Raw genomic sequence first — 26190 nt, 5'->3', positions numbered from 1 at the left:
TGAAAATATATTAATTATATTTTCAGTTTCTAATGAATAATTTATGTTAGAATAAAATTATTTTAAGTGATGGATTGTTTTTAGGGATTTTTTTGTATTAAATAAATTAAATATTTAGTATAAAAAATGAAAAATGTTTAGTATAATCTTTTGGTGATGATCATGATCCAACCTAGGTAATATTTTCAATTTTAATTAGATATAATATATTCTTTTCTTAAAAAAAACTAAATCCAACCACATTTAATAAAATATCTGATTAGAACTTGAAAAATAGGTATCACCTGATCTACTCTAATAACTAATATATAAATGGAAGATTTTATTTAACTATATTTTTTTTACACTGATTTATAATATTTTATAAAATAATAAACAAACTTAAAACTTCTTTAAAATTTATTATGATTTGTTTCTTCATTTTAAATATTATATATATATATATATATATTAAACATTCTACAATAAATTTTTTAAAATACTAATACATTCAAATGAAGCATTGTGATACATTCAAATGAGGGTAAATTTGGAAATAAGGGATGCTGACATGGCTTTCCCTTTACATCTCTTCATTTTGAGGGGAGAGGATATTTACTGTTCACCGGTATATCCTCTCCTTCACTTCCCTGCACATCCCTTGATCCAAACCATGGATATCCACTCACATCCTTCCTCTTGAACAGTACATTCATGGAGGCAAACAGGGGTTAATGTTAGAGTGCAATTTGTCCTACACCACCTCATGTACTTCCATATTTTATTTTTTTTAATTTCAATAATACAGTTTTTAGTATGTTGGGGGTATATTGCCTTCCTCTTCATTTTCAAGTGCTCGTGGTGAAAGTTGATTGTTGAAGTAAGTTTTATGTTATTTTTCTAGTAGTGGTTGTGTTTTTTTTTTGCTTATTTTTTTTTCATATTTTGGAAACTACAAAATCTAAAAAAATATATGAGCAAGGTGCAAAAATAAGTATAAAACTAAAAAAAATTATCTTCATATTGAGAAATGTGGAATATAATGAATCTTTTTGTCAATTTTATAACACTCAAATAATGTAGTTAGTGTCAAACGTGCGACTAGAAAGAATGAAAGTGATGTGGCTGAAAGGGAAGTATAAAGTGAGTACAACTGAGATTATTTAAAAATATGAGATTATATTTCATTTAAAATTATTTAAAAAAAATTAAAAGTTAAAACTATTTTTTACCATTAATATGGAGGGAGAAGGGAGGAGAAACTAGGGAGGGGGAAGGAGAATTTGCTTTCTCATATCAAACATGTCATTTAAGGATTAAACTCTCTATAAGCAAAGTCATTTTATAGGTAGATACAACAAATGCAATTCATAGATATTTAGGTTTCTTAAACATGTATATAAATACTTCTTTTAAAAGAAGACAAGGTTTATTTTAATGTTTTTTACACTTCAAAAGAAATTAGTCTTTTACTGTCAGTTAAAAAATATCCCCAGTGTGTAAAAAAATAACTAAATTGATATTTAAGTAGTTACATAACTAAGAGTGAAATTTAACTTGAGTTGATTCCTCAGGAAAAACTCTTCCACATCTACTACACTTTGTTTAAACACAATAGAGTTCCTATGCTCCCAAATACACCTCACTATAGTTACTCATATTCCTTTCCACGGGAGATTTTGTTTACTGCTCACTTGTGACAAGCAAAAGTTTTCAAAGTGCATCGATAAAACATTGTCTTGAACAAACAATATACCTATCCATTTAAAGCACAACGTCCACACACTCTGAGCAAAAGGACATTCTATGAAAATATGTTGACATGATTCCTCCTTCGTTTGGCATAAGATTGAGTTTAGCATCACCCCTCTCCTCCTAGTTGGGATTCTGCCTAGGAGGACCCTTCAAGTTGTGGTTATGAGATTGGGGAATACTTTGATTTTCCACAGGGACTTAAACACTTCCTGTTGTGGACTACTGACCTTCTTAGTTAAGAATTCATATGTTGCATTGACAGAGAAGGTCTTTGAATCTTCACACCCCCACGTTTGAACATCTTTTTGTTCCCTTGACAAACTTACCCGGGCTATGTGTTGGATAAAATTGGCTTCCAACAGAGTTTCCCACTCAAATCTATCCCTTATCCACCTTAGATTCCACCTCCATACTGCATCTACCCACTCCCCAATCTCACACACCTTTAGACCTTGGTTTAAGGACAGTGAGAACAACCTCGGGTAAAGAGTTTTGAGATTACTATTATCAATCCACACATCCTCCCAGAATTTCACTTTGTCTCCACTTCCTAACCTCCATGCTAGTTGTTGTTGGAACCAACCTACTCCTTCTCTCTCTTGTACATACTTTCTACAGATCTCTCCACCACCATGAATGTATTTTCACTGGAATTTGCGGACAGTCCAAATCCATTCCATACTTTGAGACCAACATTATTAATTATGTTCTCGCCGGTTGATTCACTTGCGTCGGTTGACTCGAACGGTAGTCCCTGACCCTCCTATCTCCGCCTGAGAATCGAACTTCCTTGATCGAAAAATCTCTCACCTGCAAAGACAAAGGGCGCCTTGACGGCCGTTTGCACTCCGATGCTCAAGTCAGTATTAGGGCAAAGAAACACCAAGTGTATAAAGTAGTTCAATCTTAGAAACTATGTACCTTGTTAGGGCTCTTAGCACCCTTTATATAGGTTGAAACTAGGGTTTACCTTATGTGAGTTGGATTGACACAAGACAAGATACAACACATTAAGGAGGCTTAAGGACAATTCAATGGAGGACAATGCCATCCAAATGAAGAGCCAAACTCATAAGAATCATGAGTGTCATGTCCTTACACACAAATATAGGGTGGAATTGGGAAGGAAAGTAAGAACAACACATGAACACAAGTAGAAGCACAATTAAAGCATAGAATTAGCTAAAACCGAACAAAATTGAACAAGGAATGAGTTCTACCGAATGAAATCATCAATGGCACAAATTGGACCGATTAGAATAGAAGAACAAAGCATAGGAATAAGACTACTGATTGCAAATTCCTTAAACATGGAAAATGGAGATGAAAGGAGAATGACTTAATTGGATGAAGATCGGATGAGATGAAGTTGGAGAGGAACACACCACTTGGTGGTGAAAGTTCCGAGATGAGTGTGTGATTGCCGCCACTTATAGCCCTCCAAAAGCACACAAGATAAGACTAGGAAGGAGATCAAATCTCACAAAGCTCTCTCAATTTGAGTAGAGTTTCTTTTCATCAATTACCAAATCTAAATTTACAAGATCCTAGCCTCTCTATTTATAGTAGAAGAGGGTTGAAATGAAAAGCTAAACAAATTCAGAATTCCCCTCCAAATGCAATTCAAATTCGGCGCCTAGCTAGACATGAGGAAAGTGTGACTAATTTCCTATTTTCGGCACCTCCTAAAGTACTTTTACGCCATCCCCTAAGTCACATGGACAATGTGACTTTATTTTGTATATTCACACTCTTTATTTAATATTCACACCTCTTAAACTATACAAGAGAAATTACAATAAGAGTCATCAAATGATGCTCTCCACCCAATGCTCTAGCCATGCTCCTAGTGATCCTTTGGGTTTGGGTCCCCTCTTGGGCTTGGGCTACTTGGACTTGGGCTTGAGACGCCTCCTCTACTTGGTTTCCATTATTACATCTGTTTTGTTACCCGTGTCTAGGGTTCCTTGGAGAATGTCCCTGCGCCGCTATTACACAATCTTAGCATAATCTGACACATAAAACTTCCCTTAACTGGAGTGCAACGACTAACAGAATGGTCGTCTGGGTACCAACTTGTGCACCAAATCTCTAGGGCCATTTGTTCTGTGGGAGCCCTAAGTATTCACGTGACATGCATGCAACTTCCCTTTGAAACCCTAACCCTAACGGGCCTTAGCGCCTCCAAGGACTATTTACTCGTGTCGCGCCTGAATGCGCTATACACACCACCTGCATGGATCCTTCGTCTCTTAGGACTTCCTCCCATATCTGATGTTTTAACTGGTAACTAGTGTAATTTTGGGACCCACCTTACGTGGCCCACTACACCTGTTCAGATCACGAATGTCTGATCTCTCTTCTATTGACGAGGTTCAATGTTGATCCCTAACACCGATGTCTAATGTCGATGACCGAGTACTGATTGGTACAATTGATATATATGTCATATCATAATGCCATCATGATATAATATGACTAAAAACATGTTTAATAAAAAAAATAATAATAGAAAGACTAATAAAAGTAAAAATAAAACAGAGACCAAAATAAAACCAAAACCTGAGAACTAGAAAAATAATTAAGAAAAAAACTAAATTCCCAAGATTTTCTTAATTAATAAACTAAACTTACTACACTTTTCAAAGCATAATTAACGAAATTTTCCTAGAGAGAATTAAATTAATATTCTTTGATTAAAAGTTATTATTTTTTTGTGTTTATTTCATATTTTTTTTTATCTATTTATTTTTAAGTTTAATTTAACATATTTTTTTATTGTCTTTATGTTTACTTAATTTTTAAATACTATATGTAAAAAAATGCTTTATGTGCTTTTGAAAAAAATATCTATAGTTCCTATTAGCAATAAAAATATTTTTTATAAAATTAAAAAATTTATCCGCATTTTTTATGTGTATAAGACATTTAAGGTGGACAATAAAATATCACCAAGAAGAGCATGGGTTTAATTTAAAAAAAAAAGCCTCATTTATAATAACATTTGTGTATGCAAATACCTAAGAGATGATATGGTATATTAATATTTTATTCTTCTAAACATAACATGCATATAATTTTTGTATTTCATCACAACTCAATTTGCTTAGATCTAGCAATTTTATTAGAACGTGAAAGAAGTGTGACAAAAATATAGTAATTAAATGCAATAATTGGGAATTTTAAAATGAAAAAAAAATTGTATATAGAACATTGAAATGATATTAAGGAAGTCCTAGAAGTTAGGGTTGGGTGATTGGTTTTGATCTAAGAATAAGAAAGAGTGAAACTAGAATTACAGCTAAGCACGATCACAGTCCTATGGAATTGCGCCTTTCTTTCATCTTTCAAAATCGCTCATCCTAGGGCACAGATTCAGTCTTACCCTCTCTCCACAAGACTTGTTCCTTCTATATATACACTCCACCCTTCCTTCCCCTTCTCCCTCGCATTCCTCCTCCTCCTTTTCTTCTTCTTCTTCTTCTTCTTCTTCTCCACAACCACTTACATTCTCAAACCCTTTTTCCTCTGATACAACACAACAATGTCCGCGGAGAAGGAGAGAGAGACCCAAGTTTACATCGCCAAGCTTTCTGAGCAAGCTGAGAGATATGAAGGTCGATCATCACTTTTTCTATGTTTTTATGCCACCTTGTTAATTATACGTGTTAATCCAGATTGTTTCTAACTGTTCACGTACCAAAATTAAAAAGATCCAAGATATATGAATTGAGTTAAGTGAGTTGATTGGATTGATTTTGTTTGATTATAATGATTGTTGGAAATGGTATTAACTTGGAAAATTCATCAGAAATGGTTGAATGCATGAAGGCAATTGCAAAACTTGATCTAGAACTGACCGTGGAAGAGAGGAACCTGCTCTCTGTGGGATATAAAAATGTGATTGGTGCACGAAGAGCTTCTTGGCGCATTATGTCTTCTATTGAACAGAAGGAAGAGTCTAAAGGAAATGAGAACAACGCAAAAATGATCAAGAATTATCGTCAAAAGGTGGAAGAGGAACTCTCCAAAATTTGCAGCGATATTCTCTCAATTATTGACAAGCATCTCGTTCCTTCTTCCACCTCAGGAGAAGCCACCGTTTTCTACTATAAGATGTGAGTCATCTTCATTATTATTTACTTTTCTACTCTTTTTCTTATTAAATGTTTACTTCTGTTCTCAAATCAAAATTTTCGTAATATTAGCTATTAAATATTATTAAAGTCAAACTTTTATTCTCATTCTCAGTACAAAACAACCTTAACAACACTCCGTATTAATAGCATCTAAATTTTGATTTTTTTACTTAGAAATTAAAACTGCTATATCATTCAAAATAAAAAATACAAATTTAAAAAGTTTTTACAATAAAAAATTTGGTTAATTTAATTGATAGCATTAAATATATCTTAAATTTACACATTTTGCACATAGTTATACTTAAGATTAATGAAACACTAATATATAATTTTTTTTTTTTCAGAAAAATATATATTTAAAATAAATATATTTTATTGAGAAATATAATTTTAATTAATGAGTATTTTCTTTTTAATTGAATTTATCACTTTATAAAGTCTGACAAATATATACCTTAAAAGAAAGGATGAATTCGTATGAGTGAAATTAATTTACTTTGCGATAATATATGAGGGTTCAAATTTATTTTGGGAGAAGAAGGTTCAAATTCTTTACATTTGCTTAACTATTGATTTTATCTTGAATTTTAATACACGAATAACTTGTTTGAAAATTTTGGAATCTAAATGATTAACACATTAGGGATTTAATTTTTAGTTAAAATTTCTGTATTAGATAGAAATGAAAAAAAATTAATAATATATATAAAAAATACACATATTTATCTCTTGATTTTGTATGAGTTTATTCATGAATAATTATATAGTGAGTAATGAAGTGAATCCCTTTTATCTTAATTCATTGAAACTTCAAACTTTTTTAGTGTCTTTTTCTTATTGTAATATCTTCTAACAAGAAAGAAGAGTGTGTGTGTCATTATATATTTCTGTTGTTATAGAGCTTTAGCAGGGTTAGGTTGTGTGTTCCATTTTGTTGAGCTTAATCAATTGTTTTTTGATCCAGGAAAGGTGACTATTATCGATATCTAGCTGAGTTCAAGACCGACCAAGAAAGAAAGGAGGCAGCTGAACAATCACTTAAGGGATATGAGGTTTTCTCTCATCTCACCAATCAACTCCTTCATCTATACTTTTTTTCTGGTTATCTGTTTGATGTTGAAACTTCTACTGTTAGGCTGCTTTAGCAACTGCAAACACTGATCTTCCATCAACACATCCAATCCGTCTTGGCCTGGCACTCAACTTCTCAGTCTTCTATTATGAGATAATGAACTCTCCTGAAAGGTAACTTTCTTTCTTCTTCTTTTGTTGCAGCATAGTTGCTGAGATCAGAAAACAAAAACTTCAATTATTTTAATTCTCTGTTGCCATCTGTAGCAGCAAGTATTGGGTTTGGTGTGAATTAAAATCCATTGGACATGTTCATAAATGATCAGTCTTTCTGTAAAATCTGGGAGTTTTTCACTTATTACACATCCTTGTGCTTCCCAACACTCCTTGTTATTGATAAAACTTACAGGGCATGCCATTTGGCTAAGCAAGCTTTTGATGAAGCAATTGCTGAGTTAGACACCTTGAGTGAAGAGTCATACAAGGACAGCACTTTGATTATGCAGCTGTTGAGAGACAATCTCACTCTCTGGACCTCTGATTTACCCGAGGATGGAGGTATCATCATCATTCAAATTTTCTATATAAGATTAATGATATGGGTTCTTCCACCACTACTTACTCTTTAACGTCCCTACTCTTACTTACTAAGTTTTTCATAAGCTTTAAGAAAAAAGTTGAAAAAAGTGTGTTATTATATACTGGTTAAAACGAATCAACCTTACACATCTTCATCTATTTATAAATGAGTTTATTTGATTCAACTTTAAAATATAATTTGAATAGTTTGATCTTACTCACTACATGCATCGAGTTAAGCGACTTATTTAAATAACTAAAAATATTACATTATAATACTCTTCAATTATTGTTAACTTCCAAGTTTTCTTTTTACTATAATATACTAGTGTTATTTATCAATTTAAATTTTTTCTATATACTATATAATATATAAATAATAAAATAACTAAAATTTCAATTTAATATCATCTTTAGACTTAGAATTATTATTTTTAAAGATAGATTCATGGAAGAACCCAATTCACCACCAATTTAACGGAGTGAATAGAATAATAACTGGGTTAAATTAATATATATTTTTAACCCATTATGAATAGGATTTATTTCCAACTATAAACCATATTAATCCATAAATTTAAACCTGTTTTCACTAATTATTATAGTATGTCTTGTGGAAATGATTATGTCTAAGACATAGAAAGAGATTATAGTGTCACTATAACACTATCCTCCTACCTACTCACCCTTTCTCCAAACGTTTGAAGGAAAATCACATTTGAGTAAAGAGAAAGGAATCAGTTGCTTGTTTTTTAATTTCACACTTTTTCATATCTACTTGTTATTAGTAAAATCTTACTTCTTTTTCTTCTTTATATCTTGTTCATAAAATAAACTGCACTCAATTTATTTGGCTGTATCAAACGTGATTCATATATAGTTACAACTAAATTAGGTTTTTAATTAATGTGTCACATAAATATTATGAATAATTTGTTTCTCGATAATGAGGCTTTATAAGAGTAATACTACATGGTCACTCTGAACACTTCATTAACACTGATGCAGGTGATGAAATCAAACCAGAAGAAGTCAAACCTGCTGCCCCTGAGGTTTGAGTATAAATTTGTTTTCGCCTGTGTTCTGCATTATAATTTTTTTAATCAATAAAAAAGAATGAAAATATTTAAAGAATATTCTAATTCTTATATAAAAAAAGTTACTGAAACTAGTCCATCAAAACATCTGCTCTAAATGTATATATTCTACGTGTGAATCCACATTATTTAAATAAACATTAACCCAAAAAATTAAACAGTTGAAAAAAAGGCTATCATAAACATCAAACTATTATTAAAAAAAAAGTAATTGACTTATTTATTTTTACTCGTAAATTCTCATGTATCTTCCATTATCTTAAAATTTAAGAAATACATTTTCCATCATACTCTGACCTCAAAGTGTATTTGATATAACCTAAACCCTAAAGTCACTTCATAGTTTGTCCTGTTTAAAATGAACAAGGTTGTCACCTAGTGTAGGATGTTAATTCAATGTTGTAATCAGTGCCTAGTAATTTTGTTTTGGTCAAAACGCCATCATGATTTTGTCGCTCAACAATTAACTCAGCTTAAGAGATGCTTGCATTGGAATGGTAATTTAGTCAATGCTTCAATTAATATCAATTAATTTTCACTTTTGGTCATCATGGTTTACTATAGCTCAACAATTTTGATGCACTATTGGTATCTATAATTTCCGTTGACATTTGTTTTTATTTGTTTTACAGCAGTGATGATAAGATACGTCTGCGCCAGGAGCATTGCAGTTCATTTGGACCAGACAATGCAGATTATAGCTACTTCATAGTTATTGTGCTTTCGTTACATACAAACAATGCTAGAAAACTTCAACTTGCGGCTTTTATTTTTAGTTAACATTTTTTTTCTCTACACTCTTTATATCCTAAACTTCTCAATTGTAGTAATGGATAATTTACATATTTTCCTCAAATATTTTTTTTATGAGACTTAAATTGGTTTTACTGAATATCATACTCGGATAATACCAGAATGATTCAACTTTCGATTCACGATATCAACAATTTTTGGTTATCGAAATGCTTGTTTATTATGCACTCCTTCACCGACAAAACAAAAACGTTTAGCAGGGATGCTTATACTTCTAATCAGCTCTAATTTATAATTAATGATCACACCACAATAACATCATTAAATTAAATAAAAAATAATTAGTATTAATAAAAAATAATTAGTATTATATTAACTAAGTTAAACACTATTTTATAAACTAAAAAAATTATTGATATCTAAAATTATTTTTTATTATTAATAAAAATTTATAAATTAATTTATAAATTGATATTTACCAAAGTTTTAGCTACTTATTTTAAATTCTAAATTTATCACTAATTTATACTTAAAGACTAATTTAAAATCTAAAATAATTAGCAGTTAAAATTTTAGTAATCAATATTAAATACCAATTTAGAAACTATTTTATAAACTTTTATTAATAATAGAAACTATTTTAAATATTAAATATTCTTTAGTTTATAAAATAATATATTTAACTAAGTCAATATAATTATTAATTATTTTTAGTCTTTAAATTAGTTACTAATTATTTTTTTTTACTGAACATAATTCTTTCACAATAAAAGATGTAACAAAACTTGCAAGGTGTTAATCCTAAAGAAGAAGCTTTTAACTGTTGAAAGATAAATGATCATCAAGTAGGAGAAAAACAAAATTTCTCCCTGCACCTTCATACCTTCCTCCTATATTTCCATACTTTTTTTTTAATTTCAACAATACATTTCTGAGTATGGTAGAGAGTGTGATGTCTTCTTCTTCATTTTAAAATTATTTTTCTCTTTTCCTTTGGAAATTCTAAAGGAATAAAACAAAATTAATTCTTTGTGTAATTTTATATTATTTATGAACTAAATTTTGGATCAAATAATACACATGTTTGAATTATGATTATGTTATTTAATTTCGAGATATCTCATAATGTTAATAATTTCTTCCACAATAGTGCTTTAACATTCCCAAGAGATTTAACCTTCTGGCGAGAGGTATGAGACGACGGAGATGGTACAACCACAATAGCAGAGACCTCCACATGATGACCATCAATAAGAGTCTTAATTGGTGTTTTAAAATCTGCAGGTGATTTAGCCCTTCGATGAGAGGTAGGACGCAACGAAGATGGTACAGCCACAGGAGCAGAGACCTCCACATGATGATCATCAATAGGAGTCGTAACTGAATGTGACTATGAGCCCTTGGCTTGCATAACAACAGCTGAATTCCTTAGCATCCCCGGTTCTGGGAAATTCGAAGTGGGAGTGGAACCCCTGCCTGGATGGGGACCTATCATGATTCGAGGCATCCTCAAGAGGAGGCATATCTACAAAATCATCCTCCACTCCACCTGTTTTATCATAAGCAAGGTGATTCATGAGTGACCCTTCCCGCTAGGAGCATCAATGTTCAATTTATCAGTGGGATCTTCCACGAGCTTTGGCTGCGGATCTTTCTTCCGATACTTTTTACATTGTTTAGGAATCACGGTCCTCCCTTGTTCCTGTTCATCAGAAGTTGCCCTCCCCAGGAACACAACCCTAATCATGAATCCCCCGACACTGAGCAAGCTTATGCCCAATCATCTTACCATGAGAGAAAAATAGAGGGAATCATTCATATTCCACATTAACTACAAAAGCAAAGTTCGGACGTTCGACCAAGAGGTGATCGGGGAGAGGGGACAACAAATCAATATCCACCAACACTCTTGCAAACATACCCCTATTCTTTCTCATAGTATGTTCATTCAAAGACAAATGAGTACCAAGACCTCTGATGATGGAAAATATCGTCCTTGGTTTCCAATACTCCAAAGGCAATTTGTAGATTCTAACCTAGGCCTAAGTTTTGGTACTTTTCATGGTAGCTGGAAAAAGTATTCTGTCCAGCCAAACAATCTCAAGAAACTAGGAGATAACTTCAAGGAACCCATCCCGAGAGCCATATCACATATCTTCTAAAGAGATGAGCATATATTTATTCACACTTAATAGCTTTAATCATAGATTATTGACTATAATAATAAATAAATCTGTTATTTTTAATTAATATTCATATAATTGGGTTTATTTGGGCTTTAACTATTATTTTTGGTAATTTTGTGTTTTTAGGGTAAATGATCTGAAGTTGTCTAACTTTGTGAATGAGCCAAATATGCAAAAGTTCAAGTTGCTTCTTTGAATCGAAACAGAAAAAAAATTCTGAGCAGAAGAAAGAGAAAATCAAAGCTACAAGATCCCAGAAACAAAATTGGAAGCAAATCTTATGCAAAATAAAAAGAATTATGGAAAGGTGGAAACTGTTTACAAAATCTAAACTACAATATTTTCCCAAATATCCTTGAAGCAGAAAAGCCTATAAAAAGACATAAGCCTCGAGGAAAAAAGGAGAGAGCTTCATAGGATTTTCTTAGTTTCTTTTCTTCTTTGTAATTCTTTTGTTTTACCTCCGCATGGAAGGCTAAACCTTGTTGGTTGATTCCTTTGTAATTTCCCATTGAGCTCTGAGGTTTCAGTCAATAAAAGTTTTTATTTTTAACTCTCTATAGCAGGTGTTTTAATAGTTTAATCTCATGGAAAACTGGTTTTTGTGAGAGGTTGTACTTGAACGCATGATTGAGAGTCTTCCTTATCTTAAACTTTGGTTTCTTAGTTAGCTCGCATCGTTCTAAATAAATTTTTGGGCGAATGATTCAAGAGAGAGGAGATAAGCATTCCCATGGAGTATACGCATGGAACAAAGTGGGTATTAATTACACCAGTAGCACGCATGCTTTACTAGTGAGTTTCAGTTAAATCAGATCGGCGCATGTTCAATTTGGTTTAGCTCTATTGGAGGATTGAGAAAAAGATTAAGCTTTAGAAAACTTATGAAGAATTCAATGGTGGAAGAACTTGGGGATGAACATCTTTTTATTTTTTATTTTAATCTCTTTTATATTTTCTACACAACTATCTAAAACCCCTTTTTATCTTTATTGTTATTGCTAACTTTTATTGCTTGCAGATAGATTCTAAACACTGATCTACTGATTTTACTATTGGATTTATTGGGAGATGACTTAGGGTCATCTTACCACAATTATACTATCATCTCTCTAGTGTTAGACAAGTCTACGTTAGAATCATATTAATTTGACAGCAAAACGACAACTATCAGTGAACTCAAACTCATAGAAACCTTTCCCAAGAGGAATGACTTTTCACGGTCCAAGAGCTTTCCACACTGACTGCAAATTTTTAGTTAAATCTAGGTGTGTGAGAGATTTATCCCCCTTAGATAGAATAACCTGACCATGAAGATGGGTCTTACAATCCTCAAGACCAGCCAAGTAATCTTCCTCATCAATCCGGACAGCAATCATGTCTCCCTTAATACAAGGAGTAGGTAGCTGGGACAAAGTGTTGATCAAGAGTGATCAAGAGCTTTGAAGAATCCAAATCCAAGGTTTTTGATGAAAGGCTGGTGTTGTTGTTGTGTGTGGGTGGGATCTCGGTAGATTAAAGTGTGATCCACTCTTTTGTTGAATCTAAAACTGATGTGAATTAAAACCTTTTTGAAGTTAAATGATTTTCCAACTAAGTGAAAAATAACCTATTGTTTTGTTGAATCAACTAGTTGCTTTGTTCTTAGATGTTTTAAAAAAGGTTGAAAGTTGTTTGACTTGGTTGACTTAACTGTCAAACCAAATCAATCGGTTGTTTCGTGGTTTCAACCGATTGTTTCTTTGAAAATCCTAAAAGAATTTTGTTTTGAATGGTGAATCTGTCTTAAATGATTTCTAACTGAATACGCTCTTTCATTAAATTTTTTGACCAATCTTTGGAAAATATAAATAGTTTGTTATATATTTCTAAAGTGTAAGAAACATTTTTGAGAAATTCAGTTTGACATATTTGATCTCAAATTTTCAAGATTCACATCAAGCTTTGGATTTTCAAGTGAAAGTGGAATATGATTGCAATTGTATTTTTTTCATATTGTACTTTGATCAGGTGTAATCCTTTCTCAATCTTCTGTATTTTTGTTGTTGTATTGCCAAGGAGTGTTCTGTGTTCTTGAGGTGTTCAAGATCAATACTTTTGGTGTGGTTTGCCAAAGCTAGTGTGTTTCTTGAGGGTTCAAGGTCACTACTTTGGTGTGTGGTGTTTGTAATCTGGTTTGATTGCTTAGTGGATTACCCAGTGGTTTCTGGGAACTAGATGTAGCTCTTGTTGTAAGAGTGAACCAGTATAAATTGTTTGTGTGCATTTCTCTTTCTCTAAACTCCTTTAAATTCTGTTTTTAAGTTGTTAAGTTTGAACTGGTATAAACAACCGATTGTTTTTCTGTGTTTTGCTTTGAAACAATTTGTGTTATTGGCTAACTTGATTCCTCTTCTGGATTTCTTCACAGAGTTTCATTAAACCTTCAAAAGTTTTCGAAAATCTCTTGTAAACAATTCACCCCCTATTGTTTAAGGCCATATATTCTAACACAAAGGAATGTCACATGTATTTCTCAAAGCCTGAGCAAATGTCTTCCTTTGACTAGGCATAACATATACGTTCTTATCAGAAGATATTTCTCGATCCATCAAACAATTCCATGGGATAAGGAAACCCTTAGAACCCTCCGTCATTCCCAACGGCTAACAAGTTGTCGACCAGGCCACGCCAACCGCCACCGTTCCACTAGCCTCACAACCTAAAAATCTTGGCTTTACCATAAATGTTGATAAAAATTGTGACTTTACCACAAATTTCGATAAAAATCATGACTTTACCACAAATTAGAATTTGCTACATGAAAAAGGTGGTGACTTTGGTTGTGTGCAATTGAATTTCCAAGAAGAAATTTAAATAAATAACACACCTTAGATGCAGACGTAAAGAGTCACCACGCTACCAGGTCACCCACACAAACCCTAGCCACACCAAAACTCTTCGGAGGCAAAATTAGAAAAGGTATGTGAATAAGTTATTTATTAATTTATTTAATAGTTTGTTTAATACAAATTTATTTTTAAAATATTTTATTTTAGGAATTTTTACTTTTTAATATAGAAGCTACTTTAGTTAATTTATAACTTGGAGTTATTTAAATTTTTATATTTTTTAATATATTGTTTTTAATTTCATTTTATCTTTTATTACATGACAAACAATTACTACATTATTTTTATTTTTACTATTTGTTGGATTACTTTTTAACTTTTTTTTATATAGTTTAAAGTACAAAAGATTTAACAACACCTAATCATTTTTATTACATGATAAAATATGAAAATTACACAATAATATAAATTGATAAATAAAAAAATTTAATTTCTGAAAATAAATAAAAAAATTATTTATTACTACTTATTAGATGAAATAGTTTAAATAAAATGAATTATTCAAATATCAAAATAACCTATATAATTTTTAAAAAAATAAATAGAAACATTAATTTTTTTAATAAGAATTTAACTATTTATAAAAATTCTAAAATTATAATCTTTAACAATATATAAAACCATTCATGCATTTAGTATACACATTTCATATTCTTATTTTACCTTTATATTTTAATGTAATTGCATATACATATCATCAACACAATACATTATAACTCACTCACATCATTCAACACTACAATATACTACAAGCCACCCATTATTCTCTTTCATGTAATCATCATTATTAATTTTTAATTTTTTTAAAACTAGAAGCACAAATTATCCCCTTTTCTACTAATTACATAATGATATTAATTTTTTATTTATTTATGAGTATATCTCTGCCTAAAAGTAAAAAAAAAATTATTTAAAACTTATATAATGATGTGCGTTTATGTCATTATATATTAATTATTAATTAGTTTATCAATTATTTTTATTAAATATTTTTTAGTTAACAAGCTAACTTATAAACTAATTAATTAAGTGAAACTTATAACCTAGTTAAATACTTTTAAGCTAATAAGCTAACTTATAAATTAATTAATTAATTAACTCGAAAATTAAAAATTAACAATTAACTTATAAATTTAATATTTATAAACTAACAACTAGCTTATTATTTAAAACGCATCTTATCATACCAATTAAAACATCAATTAGTTTTCACAAATACAATGATTATTTAGCTATACAATTTTTTTATGTATTATTTTTTCAAGTGTTATATGTTAGTCAACATACTAATTTGTTTCTTACTCTAAATTTTTATTTAAAAGAATGGTGGTCATTAAGATGATTATATGTTATGATTACTCGAAATCTCAAATTTGAAGGTCAACAACAGTCTATCATTCAAGTTTCTATGCCATATCATTAATAATGTGAAGTATTTAATTTTTTATTGACTAGAATTAATTTCATTATAATATTTTATTAGATTCAACTGCCATCCTAATATTTAAATTTTGATAAATGGATATGACATATTTAAGTTTTCTTTGTAAATATCTAACGGTTATCCGTTTAGTATACTGCCCAACATCATATATATATATATATAATTTTATTTTATTTTATTTATTTTAATTTTCAATATAATCCTAGGTTAAAAGATCTGAATGTGGTATTGACGTGGTGAACACTCTCAAATCTACTTGAAGGATCGTTTATTTTTAGTAAAGTAATGCATGTGTTATTGAATGGATTTTGTTTAAGATTGTAAAGGTTTGAATGAGAGTATGAATGATTTGAGTTGTATTATGATGCATTTGAAGTGGAAGATTGATAGGTATTGAAATTGATTTAGAAATTCATGAATGATAGAGTATAGGTTGACATAGGAACTCAATGAAAGTACCTGCACAATTCCGAATAAATTGAATTGTTAGTGTGATAATAATAGGGTTTATAAAGTACAAGTTAGAATGTAAAAATTATAGTGGATCATGCATATATCAGTTTGGAGTAGTTTTTCTCTACATTTTTTGCTCAAACAAGATATTTTTGATTAAGTCTTCTCAGGTCCATTTTTGCTCAAGTAAGAGGGGTGCTCAAGAAAAAATGGCATGAATTTGTGGGTGTTCTCAGATAAATTTTCGCTTAAGCGAGACTCATTTTTGCTCAAAAGATTTTTCTCAAGCTAAAAAAAACTAAAAAAATAGACTTAAATTTTAATATTTGTTTTTGTGTCTCTGTTTTGTTATTGTTTATTATTTTTAATTAAACTTTCTGTCAATTTTAATTATATATTTAATTGAAAATATTTTAGTTCATGCATTTTTATGTGATTTTTTTAGATAAACTTTGTTTTGATTAAATTTTTGAGTTATGGTGTGATTTTGTATAATATGAAATGTGAAATACGAAGTTGTAATCTCAACATGGTATTTTTAGAAAAGGAAATACAGTGTTGAGATTTTTAGGATGTGTATTGGTTAGTGATTCGTTTAGAAGGAGGTATCTTGAGTTTACTGATATAATATAGATGAAGTTATTCAAGTGGTGAGAGTCAAATGAGGTTCATATGAATAAGTTAATTGTTTTAAAAATAACTAAACTGTTATATGAATTAACCTTATCATATGAGGTGATTCGATATTAAGAGTATTATGCACATAGTTGTGTGAATTCACAGTGAGACAGTATGATAGGTGCAGATCTCTGAGTCTAAGTTAATGCATAAGTCCTCCGAAAATAGAGTCAAGTGTCTTTGTGTTTGTGGATCAGTAGAAGTCTGACATGAGAAAGATGAATTATAAATTTTTATACACTCTTGATTTCTTTGTGGGAATGTATGATGATTGATGAATTTATGCTTGTTAATTAAAGTTACAATTTTATTACAAGTTTTTAAAATAGTTAGTTTACTTAGTTGTTTGTGTTGTGTTTTGTTTTATTTGTCTGTGATGATCGTGCATTTACCTGTAAGCAGATGATGTTGTACATGTATTCCACAATGAACAAATGAAATGAAAAATTTGTTTGATATGTGTAAATATATAAAATTATCTATGAAGAGTCATGCATTTTGAATTATATCTATTTATTTTGATATTTCATGCATATTATAATTTTCAGATATGATAAAATAAGATGTTATTGTATTGGTCAGGAGTGCTCGGGACCTCAGTCCAAGCGTTTAGGCCAGTTTAGTTTTTGGGCCACTATAGGCCCAAAGGGTGGGCCATGAGATTATGTTATAATTATGTGTTTTCTGTTGAGATTGTATTCTCCCTGATGAAATATTGTTTTGTTGAGATTGGAGAAAACCGTTGAATGAATATCTATAAAAGGGGCTTGAGACCCTAGTAAAATGATGTTTTTTTTTTCTGAATACTTAAGACTGAAACTGAATATATACTTTGTATGCTCTCACTGACTTGATCGTCGGAGTGTGATCAACAGGTAGAGCCTCATTTGTCCCACTGGAGCACCAAGTACCTCGAAGCACTAATTGGAGACAAATTAAAAGAGGAGTTTGTCCATTCAATCCGTCTGAGTTCAATCGCCATAACAATTACATTTTATCTAAAAACAAGACATCTTTTTTATAGTAAAACTTATATAATTATGTGCTTTTATGTCATTTTATATTTATTAATTATTTTTATTAAATACAACAAGCTAACTTATAAACTAATTAATTAACTTCAAACTGATAAGCTAGTTAAATACTTTTAAGCTAACAAGCTAACTTATAAATTAATTAATTAACACGAAATTTATAAATTAAAAATTAACTTATAAATTTGATATTTATGAACTAACAACTAGCTTATTATTTAAAAATACCTTATCATACCAATTAAAATATCAATTAGTTTTCACAAATACAGTGATTATTTAGCTATACAATTTTTTTTATGTATTATTTTTTCAATTATTATATGTTAGTCAACATACTTATTTTTTTTCTCACTCTAAATTTTTATTTAAAAGAATGGTGGTCATTAAGCTGATTATATCTTATTGATTACACGAAATCTCAAATTTGAAGGTCAACAACCAGCTATAGTTCAAGTTCTATACTATATCATTAATAATGTAGAGTATTTAATATATTATTGACTAGAATTAATTTCATTATAATATTTTATTAGATTCAACAGTCATTTTAATATTTAATTTTTGATAAATGGAAATGACATATTTAAGTTTTCTTTGGAAATATCCAACGGTTATCCGTTTAGCATACTTCCCCACATATTATTTATTTATATATATACATATATGTATATATATATAATTAACGTTTGAAATTATGAAATAACTATATATATATATATATAATTAACGTTTCACCAAATGATGAGTTGGTCGGTGGTTCTAACTTTGTCAGAAAAAAAGAAGAAGGAGACTTTTATTTAAAATAAATAAATTTCAATTTTAAATAATTTTTATAAACATATATTTTTAATTATATAATAATATGTATTTTTAAACTATGGGAAAATTTGGATTAAATTAATGTTTTATGTTGTGAGAAGTCTCACATGGCACTGTTCAGTAACCATTGGCAACGTAAAGAAACGTGGAGTTTAACTTTCAAATTAGACCACACGTGTATGGCAGTGGTCAAAATATATGACAAAAAACAAAGCAGCCGTTGAACTTAGAACTCGAAAAAGCTTATGTGTATTGTGTGGTATGTGCACAATTTCCCATAACACACATTCTTCATGTCTAGATAATTTAATAATGTAAAACACAAGCAAGTTAAATAGTCTCTCTCTCACAGAGACTAGTCCTTTCTTGTCCTACAAAATACGCATTATTCTTCTAAGGCTTATTATTCCTTTTCTTCCACCAGCCTCTGACACAAATAGCTCCATCAGCCTCCTTCAATTGTCTCAAATAAATATTGTTCTCAAGTTATGGCACTTTTTCTGTATCTTGTGCTTTTCCTAGCCCTGACTCGTCATTCAAGTAAGTACCTGTACTCATTTGTGTGTGTTTCTTCTAAAGATTCAACATTTGATTTTAGAAGTTCTTTTAAACGCCCTTTAATTTTCTGGGGTGGTTCATATGATTAATTGCAGTCCTGGACTTTTTCCTTGCTTTAGTTTTGGGGTTTTTCTATAAAGGGTATTCTCTACTGTTCTGCGGAAAGATGAAAGCTTTTATATTTTAAGGGCTAAAGGAGATTCCGAATAATATTTTTTCTGTAATTTTGACCTTTTTTTATATAAAATATGTTTCCCATGTTGTTACATTGATAAGATAGGATTACGGTGTGAACTAACTTTTTTGTTTTGTTTCTGATCTATTTGATTTGCAATAGGTGCTCTTTACTGTTTATGCAAAGATGGTGTTGGTGATCAAGCCCTTCAGAAAGCCATAGATTATGCTTGTGGAGCTGGGGCAGACTGTACCCCTATTCTCCAAAATGGAGCTTGTTACAACCCCAACACTGTGAAGGATCACTGTAATTATGCAGTTAATAGCTATTACCAGAGAAAGGGAAATGCTCAAGGAACATGTGATTTTGCAGGTACTGCCGCAACCAGTTCAAATCCACCTGGTAAGTGTACTTCCAAGGGCATCTATATTTGGTCACATGTTTTAGAATTTCACTTTTATTAATGCTCTTCTCTTTCTCGTGTATTTTTTTTTCTATAGCTGCTTCATCTGGATGTGTCTACCCCTCAAGTCCTAGGTATGTTTCTTGATTATTATGGGTCTTATTTGATTTCTTATTGTTTTATCTGTCATGCATCCATTTAATCGGATAAGTTCTTTGAAAATTCATGGAATTTTGAGCCAATCGACTGAGGAAAAATCCTTTCTACTAGGCATTTTATGGTTGACTGTTAGGCTCCTCAATCTTCTAATAAATCGTTTTTCTTGTACATAGATGTAAATGTGATCCTTTAACCCAGTTTTTGTATTCCTGTTAAGTTTTTTCTAGTTTCCATTTTTTGTGTTTGAGGTGATTGGTGGCACTGAATAATTTTAGCAATATACCCTATTCACTTGGCATCCAAAAGGCATTTTGGAAAACTGGGATTCATTTGTTTTAATTTCAAAACTGGCAATATGATTCTGAAACTAGTTTGTTTTATACATAAGCTAAAATCCCCTTTTTTGGGTTCATGTACTCACCTCCATGAAGCAGAAATTTTGAATGACTAGCAAATAACAAAGTCACCCTTGCTTATTCTGTTGAACTATGAGCTGGCATAATTTGAATGTTTCACAAACATTTCCTAGGACTGAACTTATGTATACTATTTAATTAATGACCTTATTTTATGATAAAATGAAATGGGTTTTGATGCTCCTTTTACTTTTGATCTCTTGCAGCAATGCAGGAACAACACCATCAACTGGATCACCACCTGGTACAACCCCATCAGCAGGTACACCTCCAGGCACAAGCTTAACTCCTGGTTCTCCTAACACATTTGGAATAAGTCCAACATCTACAACTGGCTCTAGTGGCAATGGGGCTATTTTGGGAGCCACCAACTCTGAGTTGCTATTGCTCTTTGTGCTAACCATGTGGTTAGCAATCAGGGTGTAGACTATACAGTGCCATTACTGGAAAAGCTTGTGAGGTTTTCATGTAATTTTACTTCTTGGAATCGTACACAAGCAATTCAAGCAAACCCGTTTTTGTTTTTTTCCTTGCTAGAGATAAAAGAGTAGGAATTTGATTCCTTTGTTTAGTGGTGATATATCTTGATTATGATTACTGTTGAGGGGTTGGAAGTAGCACTTGGCTTTTCTTCATTTGTACATCTAAGACTATGACAGACACTATTTTTTAACTTAAAGGAATCCGGCTACCCCATTTTCATAATCTATTCTGTTCATCATTCAATTTCATGATAGCCGGCTACTCTAAGTCTGTCACACACATTTTAACCTTTTTCAATTGTTTATTGCTTGATTTGCATTTAAAGCCATGGTTCAATTCATTTTAGCTATGTATGATTTTTAATGATTTTCAGTTCTTATTCTGCATTAGAATTTTTTCTCTGTTTTACAAGTATCACCTTAACTTTAGAATTTGACATTAATCGGTGTAAAATTAGGAGCCCTGGTATGGTACTTTTTCTACTTTATTATGAGGCTAAAGGGGTTTTGAAAATTCCAAGTTCCCAACAGACCAACCAGTGCATGTATATTATTGAAAGAACAAAAGCAAAGGTGGTTCAAATGTCTCTGCATCAATGATACGATGTCACTTGTGAATTTTCTATCCCTTTCTCTCTCCGTTGTGGCGTTTCATTCGTGTCGTGGAACAATTTTTCCCTCGGACGTAATTGCTTCTAAAAGTCAATAACAACAACTGAGAATAAATTTGTTTCACATCATGCCATGCATAGCCGACAAATCTGAAATAAAATATAGCACATGCTTTCCAACGCCATTTTTGTCTTCTGTTAATTACAACTGAAATAATAATTGTTATTTAAAATTATTTTTTGACTCAAATGATTAATACATGTGTGTTAAAAATCTTTTAATACTGAGTTCATATACTATTTTCTAAAAAATATTATTCAAAGAGTTACATGCTTTTTTTTCTTTCCAGTGCATAATTCCACCTATATATAAAAGTTGATACTAATTTATATATAAGTTAAATATATTTTTGGTTCTAAAATTAATTTTTTTACTAGTTTAAACTTCAATTTTTGTTAGTATTATCAGATTCTTATCATCTCATAATATTTTAGATTTTCAGTTGTAACTATATTTTCAAATGTTAGATGTTTTATCAATCATAACTGTTCCATTAGTATTAGTTATTTTTATTTTATTTCTTTTATCTTTTATATTTTTATGTGCTATATAAATATAACACTCAATAATGTAAGTGAAAGCAATTCTTAATTAATAAAATCTATCATTTTTTTTCTTTTTTTCTTCTTTTTCTATATGAGATATACAAAACTAATATGGTATCATAGCACTGATTTCTTTGAATGTCGCTCGTGCACTGATTTTTCAGTCTCACTTACCTCTTTTTTTCGGTCATATGCTGTCAAGAACTCTGTTCATTTAATTAATAAAACTCCTACTCTTCTTTTACATGATAAATCGACATACCAGATTTATACCATATAACAACTTTTGGTTGTTTGGCTTTCGTTACTAACAAAGCTTAGCTCTAGAGCCAGAAAATGTGTTTTTATCGATTACAAAGATGGGGTAAAAGGTTGTACTCTTTTTATATGAATCAGAAAAATATTTTTGTGACATGAGATGTTATTTTTTATGAAAATCATTTTCCTTTTTTAAAAGGACAACATAGATACCAATTTGGATACACATGATATGTTTAAGCATTTGCTTCCTTCTATTTCTTATAATGATATTCTTGTGCCTACATCAGTTAGTGATATTGTTCCTTCAGTTTCTGAAACTGTATTACCATCCAGTCTTCCTGCTACTGATTCTTCTACACTATTACATTTAATTGATATTGATGCCTTGCAACACCAACATTATGATCCACAACTCCACAACCTTCATCTGTTCGAGTTTCTACTCGTCTCAAAAAAGCACATGGATACTTGAAGAACTATCCACTAGTGCAAAAAGAAGAAAAGGATACTCTTTAATTAGTGCGGATTTTGCGCTACCCGCTTTCGTAAAAAATGCGGTGGCATTTTTGAAATTATTTTGATTTACAAATGCGGCTATTTGTATAGCCGCACTTGTAAATCAAAGAGTTTTGATTTACGAATGCGGCTATTTATATAGCTGCACTTGTAAATCAAAGCGCTTGATTTACGAATGCGGCTATTTATATAGTCGCACTTGTAAATCAAAGCGCTTGATTTAATAGCCGCACTTGTAAATCAAAACACTTGATTTACGAATGCGGTTATTTGTATAGCCGCACTTGTAAATCAAAGCATTTTGATTTACGAATGCTGTTTTACCTTTAGCTGCATTCGTAAATCCTTTTTTACCCTAAATTTTGAAGCGCGCCACACACATTTTCATACTTTCTTTCTCGTCTTTGCCTTCGTTTCGCGTTCGCACTGAGTTTGTCTCCTTCTGCTGCATCTGCATTCCATTTGTGTCAATGTAAGTTTCTTGAGCTCTCTTTCTTCCTCTTCATCTTCACAAATATATGCAAAAATGTTTTCGTTTTTCTTATATATGTTTTTTTTCCTTGCATTGGTGGTCTCGAAGCACTGTTTCGTTGGCTGACATTCGTTTTCCTTACATTGTTTGGTTTCTTGCATTGCTCAGTACTCTTTCATTGTCTTCGTGGGTTCTTGTGGGTTTTTTGGTTTGCTCTGTCGCTGCTTCCCTATTTCTGATGCCGTCGCCGTTGTTGACGCTCCCGTGCCATAACGTTGCCTTCACACAAGATTGACGATGTTTTAAAATTTTTAAATTTTTTTTAATGATTTGGCATATACAAGTGCGGCTAAAACAAATAGCCGCACTTATAAATGATATTTATAAATGCGGCTATATAGCCGCATTTGTATTTCTTGATTTACAAGTGCGTGTTGATCAAATGCGGCTATAAAGCCGCATTTATAAATTCAAAATAGCCGCACTTGTTTTATGTTTCTGCACCAGTGATCACACTACTTTCTTCTCTTCAAAAGATGTTACCAATCATTCTTCAGGTACTAAATATCCTATTCAAAAGTATCTCTCTTATCATAATTGTTTTCCTACATATTCTTCCCTTTGTCATAATATTTCTTCTATCCAAGAACCTAAATCATTTAAAGAGGCAATACAACATGATTGTTGGAAAGAGGCTATGCAACGTGAACTTAATGCTCTTGATTATAATGAAACATGGTCTTTGATGGATTTGCCTCCTGGAAAGCGTCCTATTGGGTGCAAATGAGTTTTCAAAGCCAATCATAAACTAGACGACAACATAGATTGGTACAGGGCTCCTTTGGTTGCCAAAGGATATACTCAGACCGAAGGTATTGAGTATTTTGAGACTTTCTCTCTAGTAGTTAAAATTACTGCTAGTTGATTTATTTTGTCTTTAGCAAGTGTTAAGGGATGAATTTTTCATTAACTAGATGTGAATAATGTTTTTCTTCATGCCAATAATGAAGAAATTTACACGACTCATACTATAGGCCTTACTCTTTCTCATCCAATGCAAGTTTGATAACTTAGAAAATCTTTATATGGACTAAAGCAGGATATAGGTTGATGACATTATGTTGGTTGACAATAATCTTCTGGAAATCCAGCGTGTTAAAACTCATCTTCATAACTCATTTAGTATCAAAGACCTTGGTACTCTTTGCTATTTCTTGGGATTTGAGATAAGTCGTTCACCTTCTGGTATTGTTCTCAATCAACGAAAATATTGTTTAGATCTTCTTTCTGATAGTGGTTTATTGGCTTGCAAACCCGCCTCTTCTCCCATGGAACCATCTTGTCCTCTCTCTAAAAGTGAAGGTTCATTACTTTTGAATCCAGGTGAATATAGAAAATTGATTGGGCATTTATTATACCTTACTCACACTAGGCTTGATATCAGTTTTGTGGTTCATAAACTCAATCAGTTTATTTCAAATCCACGAGAACCTCATATGGCAACAACTTTTCGTGTATTGCGATATTTGAAAGGATGTCTTGGTCTTGGTCTTGGTCTATTCTTTTCTAGTAATAATCAAATTGTTATGAAAGCCTTTTCTGATTCGAATTGAGGAACTTGCATTGATTCTAGAAGGTCTACTGGTTATTGTTTGTTTTTGGAAAACTCTTTAATTTCATGGAAGTCTAAAAAGCAGTCTACAGTGTCCAGATCTTCTTTAGAATCAGAATATAGAGCACTAGCTTCACTTGTTTGTGAACTTTAGTGGTTACAATATTTGTGTCATGATTTGCATACTAATATTTCTGAATTCTTTGTTGTAATTTCTCGAACTAAACTTCAAGAAGGTCTTATTCATTTAATTCCATTTTCTTCCTTTAATCAAGTGATTGATATGTTGACCAAACCTTTGGATCCCTCGGTTATTTCGTGACAACTTATCCAATCTGAACATGAAGATATACATGCTTCAACTTGTGGAGTGCTATTAGATGATAAAAAGGATCTCATAATATTTTAGATTTTTAGTTGTAACTACATTTTCCGTTGTAATTGTTTGATCAGTTATAACTGCTCTGTCAGTTATAACTGCTCTGTTAGTTATAACTAACTGCTAACTGCTCTGTCAGTTATTTTTATTTTATTTTTCTATCTTTTATATTTTTATGTGCTATAATGTAAGTGGCAACAATTCTTGATTAATAAAATCTGTCATTTTTTTTTCTATATGTGATATACAAAACTAATAGTATTTAAAATAAGAAAACTATTGAAATAAGTCCTTAATTCTCTTTTCTTACTATAAATATTAAAGAAATCTAAAGTTTGAACTAACAATGAAAAAATAGTTTCACTTAAAAGGATGGAGACAAAAAAACATATTTAAACCTTTAATGTAGAATGATTCTTTGGAATTTCCAACCTCTTTAAGGCTATGTAACTTCTTTGCGTAACACCCTAGCAAGAAAATTATTGTAGAGAAGAAGAGCATGAGTCACAGCAATCACTACAAGAAAATCATGAAATAGAAACCAATTTTTAGAAACCAAAATAATTAGTTGCAATAGTAACTAAATTAGAGACCATTTTAAAAACTAACAAAAAAATTGGTTTCTAAATTAGTTTCTATTATTTTCTATTATTGTT

The 26190-nt window shown here is 31.0% G+C and overlaps 2 protein-coding genes across 3 annotated transcripts; both read left to right on the top strand.

The window, feature by feature from the left end:
• Positions 1–5174: 5174 nt before the first annotated feature.
• Positions 5175–9479, top strand: LOC137809647 (14-3-3-like protein GF14 iota). 2 transcript variants are annotated; one of them, XM_068610747.1, is made up of 7 exons: positions 5175–5351; positions 5546–5852; positions 6841–6928; positions 7012–7121; positions 7357–7505; positions 8535–8578; positions 9259–9479. In XM_068610747.1, the coding sequence occupies exons 1-7, from the start codon at positions 5279–5281 to the stop codon at positions 9259–9261; spliced, it is 774 nt and encodes a 257-aa protein (XP_068466848.1). In that variant the 5' UTR covers positions 5175–5278; the 3' UTR covers positions 9262–9479. The 2 variants fall into 2 exon arrangements, with proteins under 2 accessions (XP_068466848.1, XP_068466847.1); XM_068610746.1 differs by having other exon boundaries at positions 5176–5351; positions 9256–9479.
• Positions 9480–19059: 9580 nt separating this feature from the next.
• LOC137810906 (PLASMODESMATA CALLOSE-BINDING PROTEIN 4-like) lies at positions 19060–21300 on the top strand. Its single transcript, XM_068612400.1, has 4 exons — positions 19060–19424; positions 19780–20019; positions 20118–20154; positions 20802–21300. Exons 1-4 carry the CDS (start codon positions 19373–19375, stop codon positions 21019–21021), a joined length of 549 nt encoding a protein of 182 aa, XP_068468501.1. The 5' UTR covers positions 19060–19372; the 3' UTR covers positions 21022–21300.
• Positions 21301–26190: the final 4890 nt, after the last annotated feature.

This window comes from Phaseolus vulgaris, chromosome 2 (assembly GCF_000499845.2).
Source record: "Phaseolus vulgaris cultivar G19833 chromosome 2, P. vulgaris v2.0, whole genome shotgun sequence".
Classification (NCBI taxonomy): Eukaryota; Viridiplantae; Streptophyta; class Magnoliopsida; order Fabales; family Fabaceae; genus Phaseolus; species Phaseolus vulgaris.
The sequence above is the reverse complement of the archived record's forward strand: the minus strand, read 5'-3'. Positions and strand labels throughout refer to the sequence as shown.

Bases quoted from the DNA above. Each gene is read 5' to 3' on its own strand.
- LOC137810906 (XM_068612400.1), top strand. From the start codon at position 19,373: ATGGCACTTTTTCTGTATCTTGTGCTTTTCCTAGCCCTGACTCGTCAT. The intron at 20,020-20,117 runs GTAAGTGTACTT...TTTTTTCTATAG, and splicing joins AACCAGTTCAAATCCACCTG to CTGCTTCATCTGGATGTGTC. The intron at 20,155-20,801 runs GTATGTTTCTTG...GATCTCTTGCAG, and splicing joins GTCTACCCCTCAAGTCCTAG to CAATGCAGGAACAACACCAT.
- LOC137809647 (XM_068610746.1), top strand. From the start codon at position 5,279: ATGTCCGCGGAGAAGGAGAGAGAGACCCAAGTTTACATCGCCAAGCTT. The intron at 5,853-6,840 runs GTGAGTCATCTT...TTTTTGATCCAG, and splicing joins ACCGTTTTCTACTATAAGAT to GAAAGGTGACTATTATCGAT. The intron at 7,122-7,356 runs GTAACTTTCTTT...TAAAACTTACAG, and splicing joins ATAATGAACTCTCCTGAAAG to GGCATGCCATTTGGCTAAGC.